This window comes from Myotis yumanensis, unplaced genomic scaffold (genome assembly GCF_028538775.1).
Source record: "Myotis yumanensis isolate MYYU_CA2020_CCGP unplaced genomic scaffold, mMyoYum1.0.hap1 SCAF_2, whole genome shotgun sequence".
In the NCBI taxonomy this organism is placed as follows: domain Eukaryota; kingdom Metazoa; phylum Chordata; class Mammalia; order Chiroptera; family Vespertilionidae; genus Myotis; species Myotis yumanensis.
The window spans coordinates 196,658,669-196,669,594 of NW_027223753.1; the positions used below are offsets into that span (position 1 = coordinate 196,658,669).

The 10,926-nt window shown below is 43.4% G+C and overlaps 1 protein-coding gene across 1 annotated transcript in view; it reads right to left on the minus strand.

Annotated features, from left to right (window-relative positions):
• The window catches only part of KCNAB1 (potassium voltage-gated channel subfamily A regulatory beta subunit 1), a 336,005-nt gene extending 332,034 nt beyond the window's left edge, over positions 1-3,971 (minus strand). Inside the window, exon 1 of the mRNA XM_070406935.1 lies at positions 3,859-3,971. Within this exon, the coding sequence (XP_070263036.1) occupies positions 3,859-3,932 (74 nt within the window). The 5' untranslated portion in view covers positions 3,933-3,971. The remainder of the gene's footprint in view (positions 1-3,858) is intronic.
• Between the last annotated feature and the right edge of the window lie 6,955 nt (positions 3,972-10,926).

The window sequence follows — 10,926 nt, forward strand, 5'->3', positions numbered from 1 at the left end:
CAGTAGTGGCAGGATCCTCTCCTGCTTCCTCAGCAGTGCTAAGGATGTCTGACTGCAGCTTAAGCTGGCAGGTGGACATCCCCCAAAGGCTCCCGGGCTGCCAGAGGGTGCAGGCTGGGCTAAGGGACCTGCCCTCCCCCAAGTGCATGAATTTTGTGCAACAGGCCTCTAGTCCTATATAATAAAAGCCTAATATACTAAGTGTCCAGTTGTACCATCAGCCGTTCAACCAATCAAAGCATAATATGCTAATGATATGCTAAGGCCACTCATCTGCCCCCTGGACTGACCACCAGGGGGCAGATGCTCTGACTGGTAGGTTAGCTTGCTGCTGGGGTCCAGCCGATCGGGACTGAGCAAGGCAGGCCAGACACACCCTGGAGCCCTCTCCCAGCCCCTCTCCAGCTGGCCAACCTCCCGCATCCCTCCCAGGCCCTGATCGTGCACTGGTGGGTTTCCTCAGCCTGGCCTGAGCCCTCTCGCAATATGGGACCCCTTGGGGGATGTCAGAGAGCCGGCTTCGGCCCAACAGCGGAAACAATGGCTGCTATGATGTGCACTGACCACCAGGGGGCAGATGCTTAACACAGGAGCTGCCCCCTGGTGGTCAGTACACTCCCACTGTGTACTAAGCATGGCTCAGCCAAAAGCCGGGCTCACAGCTGGTAAGGGCAGCAGGCCTAAGCCATCAGTCAGACATCCCTCGAGGGCTCCCGGACTGCAAGAGGGCACAGGCCTAGCTGAGGGACCCCTTCCTCCTCCCCCACCCCCGCCGAGTACACAAATGTCATGTGCCAGGCCTCTACTATACTTATAAGATACAGTCCTTTACATTTTTAAAGTGGTTTTCAAAATAATAAAATAGACTGTCATAATATTTAGTAAAATAAGGTAAAAAAACAAAATATCTAATTCAAATATAATTCAAATTCACAAGGCTGGGGAGAAGCACCCCAAGATATTAGCAGTGGTCACCTTTTCTTCTTTATATGTTTGTCTATTTTTAAAATTTTCTACCAAGTTCAGATGCTACTTTTGTAACCTTAAAAAAATAGTTATTTAAAACAACAAATAATGTTTTAAAATCATATCCACAGTTACACAGGAACTAAAAACCAACCCTTTGCCTCCAACTCCATGACTCTGGCCCCTGCACCACCCTCCCTTGCTGTGCAGGGGAATGAGCCACCCTGTAAAATGCATCAGCCTCACAGGCTCATCAGACAACTCTGTGAAATGGCCAGCCAATCAGTACAAAGCCAATCAGAGGTTTTCACATGTAGCCCTATGCAGACATAGCCCCAGAAAGTAGGTCAGAACCACTTATCATAAGACCAATGTGCATTCTCTCCCCTCTTCCTGCAATTTTATTTCTTAAATATACCAGGACTGCTGGACCCCTCTCCAGCTCTAATGCCTTTTTCCAATCAGTTAAGAATACCCTTGATTTCAAATATAGATTATCATTGAATCTGGGCATAAGCCAATCCTCAGATCCCTCAAGAACTGGAATTAACCTGATGTAAAATATTTTCATTGGAAATTGGAGTTAGAGTCCTCTAGCAATTCCCTGTTGATGGCCATGAAGCAAGAACCCATAGAATTCTTGCCCATAGCAAATGTGTAATGTCTTCAAGGCCTGTTCAATCCAGTTTATATTCTGTTCTGGAAGTAAGGTTTCACAGATGGATATGTATGTCCCTATTTTGTATCAATCATATCTATCTTCTACATACAGGTGTCTAATAAAGATCTCCTTCTTGGGCCATGTTGTTGGAAGAAAGGACAATTGAAAGTCCGGAAAAACTTTCTGTAACTTCTTCACAGGCAACATCTACAAATGAAAGGAAAGCTGGTGGCATGAAGAATTGCTCGGTCTCTCGCTTACATTATAATTTGAAGGAATTGCACCATTCATCCTTGTCATTGTTCCAGTAAATTCAATGATTCAACTGAGGTAGGTAATTCCAATATTAGGTGAAACAAGGAAAGGAGCAGGCGATGAGAAAAATTGCCTTTTTTCTGAGACATGCACATGGAGCTCTACAGTAAATCTAATTTGTAAATGGACTTCATTCCACTAGTCTCCTCCTGAAACAACCATGCTATAAAAATAAAGGGGGAGACATTTTTAATTTTTGATCATGTAAGATAGACATGACTTTCACTGTTCTTTATCACACTCATTAAACAGGGGATACACAAGGCTACTGCAAAACAATGATTAATAACATTACCCTGTAGATTACCATGGAAACCATTCATTCTGGTTACAGGACACGTTGTTATTGCTTGAGTAAAGTGGAAAAGAGTAGCATCTGTTTTTTTCCAAAAGTTGATGGCTAAACCTAGTTACCTTAATGAATATTCCCCTCTAACCTGAAAGATGTCATTCCAATGTCAGATAATAGAGCAGGAATTTTATGGTCCTGTGTTAGACTCCTTTAAGAAAGTTTCTGGCCTAGAGTACTAAAAGAATACGTTATGGAAGGGAACCATTGTAGAGGCTTTCCTGTGCCACTTCATTCTTTGTCCAGGAGCTCGTTAGTGGTAGCTTTAAGATGTACGGGTGTGAGGTACATTCCCAACACTGACAGCTCATTCAAGTTCTTTCTGATGGAGACCATTCTCCTTTGGCCCTTCCTCCATGTATATTAACTAACAATCTCTCTGGCCATAAATAGTCAATGTATGTCACAGAACATTTCCAGACACTTTTATCTCGTTCTAATCTTCTACATGTTGATTTTTAAACAGTGGCTTAGATTTGGAAATATCTCTTTTATTCCTGCTTTGGAAAGGGAAGAAGAGAAGTTCAGGCATTTTGAGGTTCATAGTCGAACAAGTTTTCAGTGCCTAGACATCAGTTAACTCAATTGCTAAATAAGCTTCTCTATCATGCCCTTTTAGAATCAGAAATATAAAAACAGGGCAGCTCAGAGCACACGGGGATGCTTTGATAAGTGGAATACAGCCAGGATTTCTATTCTTCCACGTAGTCTCTACAGAATTACTTTTCCATATTTCAGCCATTTCATTGAAACCATTTTTCACTTCTAATGGGTTTTTATTAACAGTTTAATAAAAATCGTTATTTTAGGCTTTATTTTCACAATAATTTTTCTTGCAAAATTATTTTTAGTGCCTAAGAGATTTTTATGGCAATTACAGGGAATAAGCATTCTTAGACTACAGACACTTTTGCTCCGTACATTTTGCCTTATAACAAAGAGATTTGTGAAATTATTCCTCCTCTGCATTATTTGAATCTGAAGCTGGGGAAACAAGAAAGAGCAAGAGAGGAAAATCTATAGAAACGTGTCTTATATTGCCTCTTTCTTTTTTTTTAAGTGTCTTTTTTTAAAATGCTTGGCTGTCTTAGAGGGATGCTCAGACCCTCGTATTGGTGGTCAGCATGTTCTACTCTGCACCCATTGCCAGACCTAAGCCCCATTCAGCAAGTTCACACCAGGAAATCAGGATGCTTTCAAACAGGCAAAATGCACTGCCCTCCCTCATCCCCAAGTTCTCAAGGCAGCAGAAGGGCAGAAAGACCACAGGGCCTTTCTTGTTGTTGTGTTAGGAAGGGGCACTTTCCTGCAATCTTGGAACTGGTTTTTACTTAAGACAAAACTTAATGCCATCCTCTTTTTTCCTGTCAGCTCCTGAGTGTCGGCTGCCTCCTTCCAAGGGGTGGATTCTGAATAACTACCCAGGGACCATCGTGTGCCATTTTCACCAAGTCCCTGCTCTTTGCCATTACACATTCTGGTGTCAATCATCCGTAATGAGACCCCTTAAGGTCTCCAGCAGCTCAGGGCAAGAAATCAAAGCGGGAGGGGGGGGGGGGGTGCTTACCTGTGGGGCATGCCGGTGATGCAGGCTGTGGTGCCCTCGTGGGACAGGTCGCAGAGTTTCAGGTACCAGTTCATCTCCACTTCGCGCACCAGCGCGAGTTGCTGCGCCCTGAGCTGGCTTTGCCCCGCGGGGCTGAGGCTGCTGTCCTTCCCATTTTCCGAGGCTTTCTTGGGAGGCTTGTCCTTGCCCCCTCCGGAGGGCCCCGACTGTTTCCTTACCTTGGTGGTGCTGCTGCTCTCTTCTATGACCCGGGCTGACAGCATCCTGGAGGGGCCTGTCTGTGCTTCAGAAAAGACTCCAAGGGCCTGTCATCAAAGCAATTGGAATGGATTTTTCTGCTCTGCCTCCCTCGTCTTCGCTGTCTTTGCCCATCCCTTTAACCTTATCCTGCCACGAAGCTGTAACTGAGCCGGGTCTGTGACTGGGCATGAAAGGGTATCCCTAATTTTCCTGAGGAAGAGCTAGAGATCAGTGATATCACAGAATGTGGAAATTGTCAAAACAACCTCTGACAACTTGGTAATATGGAAGCTCTGCTGTGCTCTTGCTTCTGCAAAGTGTGGACCTCGGCTTCATCTAACAGTAACTCTCAACCTTAGCTCATTAGGCTTGGCAAATTATATTTGATCATCATGTTAGAGTTATTTTTAAAAAGGGACATCTACAGGCTCATTAGCCATTCTTTATTAGAGTTCCTTTAGAATTTTAAACATTTTAATGTGAATTTCCTCAAATAAGTCTAACATCAATGCAAGGAGAGGGTAATCATCCTTTTGTGTAAGCCTTAAAATAACATTTTTAATTGATTTTGTAATCCTTTGGGAGCGGGGGGCTTTTTGAATGTCAGAAAACCACTATGTCAAACAGTCTTTCATTCTGAATGGAAACATGATGAGCCCACCATAACTGACTCAGTAATTGACCCTCTTGATGATTCTGATGGTTGGAAGCATGAGAATCATCTAATCCAGGGGGCTGAGACTGACGTTGGGGGTGGGGGGGGCGGTGGAGTAGAATGAGAGGAAGTGATAAAGCCTGAGTGTGTGTGGATATGAATGAGGCAGGTATGCCGACTGCACATGACAACTAGCTCCAAAGATGGAAAGAACGTTCAGTTAAGATGAATGGGATTGACCCACACACATGCCCACCCATGTGACATGTGACTTCTGTCTTAGCTCAGGACACATTCATGTCAGTGTCCACCTAAGTGTTTGGTGACCCTCTAAGCCCCAGGCGTCCCCCTAACCAACTCCAGTGCTTCCTGTATCAACTGCTCTGTGTTGGCTGCATGTGCAGGACTTGGGAAGGTGTGTGAATTTCTTTGTCCATGCAAACCCATGACTTAAAAATCATAGAAGTATAGTGAGGTCCTATAGACTCTGAGAATGGCAGGAGAGAAAAGAGGGAAACAGAGGCTCTGGTTAAAGAGGTGGCCCTTTTGGGAAGTATGTCAATGACTTTGCGAATCCCTATGGCTGCTGATTAGTCCCAGCCAAGAATGAGAGGACAGCAAGTCACACTATGTGGACTCGTCCATATTCGGGTAAAAGCTGTTTCATATTAGCTTCCAGGGTAGTCTAGGATTAGAACCAGGACCACCAAGCAATGTGCAATGTAAAACGTTTATCAGCGGGCAAGGAGGCAGCTGCTACCAAGAACCAGGTCTGTCCCACCTGAAGCTGCGTGGTCTTAGGAATCGTTAACATCACCAGCAACCTCTCCAACTCTTCTCTCTACCCACCATCCCTTGAGTCATAAAAGAGCTTCAGCAACATGGTCTCTAATAGCAATAGCAATAGGCTCCCCAAAGTATGGACTCTGGAAACAGTTTCCCAGGTTGATATTCTTGGGGATGTGTCAATGGAGGACTTTGCCGTGGAACTGGGGCGGGGGTTCTATGCTCATTCAGCCAAGGGGCCATCACACTCCCTTTGGGCTGCCGTTCTCAGGAGGCAGTGTTGTTGTGTTTGAGAGCTTTGCTCTGGAGTCGGACTCCTTGGGTTTGAATCCTAACTCCATCATGTACCTGCCCTGGGATTGTAGGCAAATTACTTTACCCCACCATGCTTTCGTTTCCTCAGCTGTAAAAATGGGGATAATCGTCTACTTGTGGCCGTTTTAAAACATGGCTCCCAAATCGTTTAACACACCTTTCATTGACAGGTGAGGTCTACTTCCCTTCCCCGGCAGCTGGGCGGGCTCCTGGTCAGTGAAATCTGGTGGAAGTGAAGCTGTCCTGTGGCGGAAGAAAGGCCATCTACCTTTCACCCGCTGCTCTTGGGATGTGCATTCTGGGCGAAGACAGCTGCTATGTAAGGAATCTCATTACCTGGGGATTGCCATGGTTGGGAGTCACCTGTAATCGCTCTGATCAGTAGCCCCAGCTGAGTTCCCCGGCAACTGCCAACTCCGTGAGGAAGCCAGCGTGAGCATCTGGGCACGGTCTATCCTCCAGATGGCAGAAGTCCCAGCCAACCTCTGACTGTAACTGCAAGAGACAGCCCAAGTTAGAACGGCCCCTCCCAAACTCCTACCCCCACCAAATTTTGAGCCAAATAAAATGGTTGCCTTATGACCACCGTTAAGTTTGGGGGTTATTTTGCAGCCGTCGTAACCAGAACACGACTCATATCTTTATTATAAATATTTAACAGAAGATGTGAGAAATACTTAGAACAGTGTCTAGCATATATTAACATTTAATAAGTATTAATACTTATCCTCCAGGTTAGATACTGTTGCAGCACTAGCATTCAAACTTTCTGCTTACGTTTTCCTTTTTAAAAATTTGGTAAACTAAGTATCAACTTAAACATTTTAAAACATAAAATACTTTCATCAGACATTTTTAAAAATCACAAAGGATGCCAGGCCCCGCATAGTTAGGTGTTGGTGTTTTTAAAATGAAGTTGTTACATCACTATCTTAAATGTGTCCAATGGAATTTAAATCCCATAGCTATTTGATATCTATCATCATCCGTTTAAAAAATTCATGAGCATGCCTTTTAGCAGTTGGAAATTTTACATTCTTCCTTTTTCTCCCTGAACTTGTTTTTCCAGTCCATTTTACTCCCAGAATTTAATACTGATATTAAATATTTGTATGCTTGAAAATATTTTACAGATGACCCTATCAAATAATTCTCAGCAACAAAAATATGAACATAAAAAATGCTAAATTTTTATTTTCTAGGCCCATAAAACTCTAAATGTTATAAAACATCTCAGGAATGGGGTGATCATGACAATTATTATTGGACATAATTGATCAAAATTAGATTTTCTAAATTTGGAAAAATTATTGCTTAACATGATAAGTAAAATATTATTAAAAATGTATCTCTTAATGACATGGATGGAGCTGGGATTTCTTTTTTCTGAATTAAGTCATGTATTCATAGAGTGATATTTATTAATAGACTGATGAGAGTTGGTGATCAGTTGAGTCATTTTTCTTTGTATGAAATGTGTTAGATGTTGCTGGATGTGTTCAGCCTTTTCTCTTTATGTATTGATCCTGCTCAGAGTTTGCTGAACTTCTTGAATCTGTAAATTACTGTCTTTCACCAGATTTTGATAAGTTTTGTCTATTACCTTTACAGACTCTCTCCTCTGGGACTCCGATAACACATATATCTTTTGATGTTATTCATGTCCTTGTGGCTTTGTTCATTCTTTTTTAATTATAATTTCTCTCTTCTTTAGATTGGATCATTTTATTGATCTCTCTTGAAGCTCACTTTGTCATCTCTATCCTGCTAAGTGCATCCAGTAATTTTTTATTCAGTTCTAGAATTTTTATTTGGTTATTTTCTATATTTTTATTACTCCAATATTTCTTATCTTTTCTTTCACTGCAAGCATATTCTTCTTTACCTCAGTGATCATAGTTATAATAGCTGATTTTGAGGATTTCAATCCTTATCTGATCTTTCTCTTTCTAACCATTCCGAAATTTTATACAGTCAACATCCCTGACAGATAAATTTCTCTTGAACAAACCAAAAAAAAAAATGGAGGGATAAGGGAGAGAAACCTGATCTAATTATATCTCTCCTTGGCTCAAAATTATTCAGTGTTTCCTTTATACCAGAGAATAATGTTGAAACTCATCAAATTGATTTTAAAGGCCAATTGCTACCTGCCTGCAGTCTACTCATTCAGCTGCTATCCCTCTGCCTCTTTGCACAAAGTGTGTTCTGATGAAATTGCTTTACCCCTGGTTGCTCACTGTTCCCCTAAAGGCCTGCTGTTTCACACCACTACGTTTGTATCACACCTTTCCCCCGCCCCCACCCCCACTCCATATGCTTCTACCTACACATTTCCCAGTTCCCTCATTGGAATTCCAGGCTGTCACAGGCCTCCTCTGACTCCTTACCGCCTGAAGGGGCCACTGCCCTTCTCACACTTACTGTCTGAACTAATTAGGGCACATGGATTACACACAGGTTTGTGACAGCTTCTTTACTGCTGTCCTGAACTATTTTAGTGCATGTCCTGTCCTCCTTCACCTGCTCTTAGTCCCTTTCCTTTGCAATCCCGTTTGAAGTATCCCCTTTTATACACACCTTCATCATCCTACTCACTGGGTCTCCCCTTCACCGCCAGTACAGGTTCTGGAAGGCCAACAACAGGGCCAGGAACCTGAAAAAGAAACGTTTTGTGTTTCTTTATTTCTAGAAACATCTTTTGTTTAAATAGTAAGAGAGAAAGCTTACAGCATAAACTCATGAAGTGGAGTAGGATATTTGATCACGTCAGTATTATTTTCCTCCCCTCCCATCCCTTGGGACAAAAAGAAACTTGAAGCAAGATGAGAGGGCTTGGAGTGGACTTGATTCGGGTTGAGATGCTCCTGGGCCCCATCTGCCCTGAATCCAAGAGGGCATGAGTGGGAGGGAAGCAATGGGCCTGAGGGGGCCTCCCTGCGCACCCAGGTGGCTACAGAATGGACTGTGAGACAGGGACACTTTCAAGAGTGAAGTGTGCGCTATTAATAATAATGACATCCCGGCCGGTGTAGTTTAGTGGTTGAGCACTGACCCATGAACCAGGAGGACATGGTTCGATTCCCGGTCAGGCAACATTCCCTGGTTGCAGGCTCGATCCCCAGTAGGGGGTGTGCCAGGGGCGGCCGATCGATGAGTCACATCATTGATGTTTCTTTCCCTCTCCCTTCCTCTCTCTGAAATAAACAAAAATGAATTAATTTTTTAAAATTACAGAGAAACAATAGGTGAAAACTGGCAACGTCCCCAAGCCAAAAGTTGTATTCATTCTACGCATACCCCTAGCCTGATGTAGAACAGCATCCAAAATGTTTCTATAGCAGCGGCTCTCCCATCAAAAGAGGAACTATAGGAGGCACCAGCATTCATGAACGCTGGGGTCAAGGCAAAGGAACTGCCACGTCCCTGATGTGGACCTTATTGTGAAAGAAGGAAATCTCGGTCCAGGTGGACAAGCAGCCCAGAAGCCGATGAGGACCAAGGATGGTCCCACAGCAAACACCCTTCCCATGGTCACAACTCTATATTAGTCACCTAGTACCATGCTTTGGCCTCTCTGCCCCAAACCTCCCAGTCTTCTTTAAACCCCACAGTGCCAACTTTTTATAGCAAAGATAGAATAAAATCAAAAAGGAGTTGTACTATAGCTTTAATTAGAAAACTTCTCAAGTAGATATTGGCCAGGATATATAGGAGATTGGCCTTTCCCATGATCTCTCAACCATAAAACATTTCTAGTTGTGACCTTCACATCATGGCCTTAAACAGTAAAATGTGTTACAAAAACTCCAGGCTTCCAAATAGCTTCTCTCGTCATTACAATGGAATAGGAAGAAAAAAAAATTTTAAGATCCCTTCACTGTCAAAATAAAACGTAGCTGACTCCTGCCAAAGCAGTTATTCCTGGAATCTCTCATTATTAAGCCAGAGGCTGTTGTCAGAAAGTCAAGCGTTTCATTCTCTTCATGCTGGCAAGAAGCCCATTGGAAACTAATTCAGCAACAGAGGAAAATAAGCCTTCTTCTGAGGACTGTGCAAAATTCAGTTTTGTTTGAAAGAAGATCCTGACATCTCCTTGGCAAGAGCTTTGCATCATGCAGAGTAAATAAAACATGATGACTCAAATGGCCCCAATTGGCTCCTGGGGCCTCCAGGCCTTCCTCTGGGTCCTCAGCCTTCTCCAGCTCAGCTTCAAAGGGTGTGCCAGGTCCAGAGAACATGTCAAAGAGCCACAGCGCTCACCGTTCCTCCGACTCCAATACCCTAGATTCTAGACGAGTCTCAACTGGGCTGACTGGGCACTTCAAGTCTCTGCCACGTACCTGTTCCATGCCAGGAGGCTACCTCAGGAATGTCCTCATGGAGATGACAAAAACACAAGAAAGAGCAAGGACTCTCAAGTTGTAGACTTAGAAGCACCATACTTGCACTTCTGCTTCATTCTATTACCCAAAGCCAAGCACATGGTCAAGTCCAGAGACAGAGGCAGAGGACACTTCAAAGTTAAATGCCCAAGGGGGTGGATGCAGAGAGGGTAAAAGATCATTCAACCCATCAGCAAGACCTATCAATTCTACCTTAGAAATACTTCCCACACCTGTCCGGTACTCCTTCTATCTTATTGCTACCACCACTTCAGTTCACCATGATCTCTCTTACCTATCACCACCTGACTGCTCTGTCCAAATCTTTCTTGTCCATTCCTTCTCAGACCATTCTCAATGCAGCAACGAGAATAAACTGAAAAAGAAAACCTGCTCTGACCACTCACTTAATTAAGTCTGCCAAATGGTTTCCTATTGTTCTCAGGATAAAGGTGAAAATCCTGACTAAGGCCTCAATTGTTTTCAATTTTCAATTGAGGGGTTATTTTAAAGCAAATAGGTGGACCTGGTGAAAGGGAGAAAGAGAGTGAGGAGGGAGTGTGGGAAAGAGAGGCTTTGGAATGACTTCCATGTGAGGACAGCCTGGGACCCCTTTCTCAACCTCATCTCCTTCCATCCTTTCTTTCACTTTATGGTTGGAACACATCATAATTCCCCAGCTTGTAC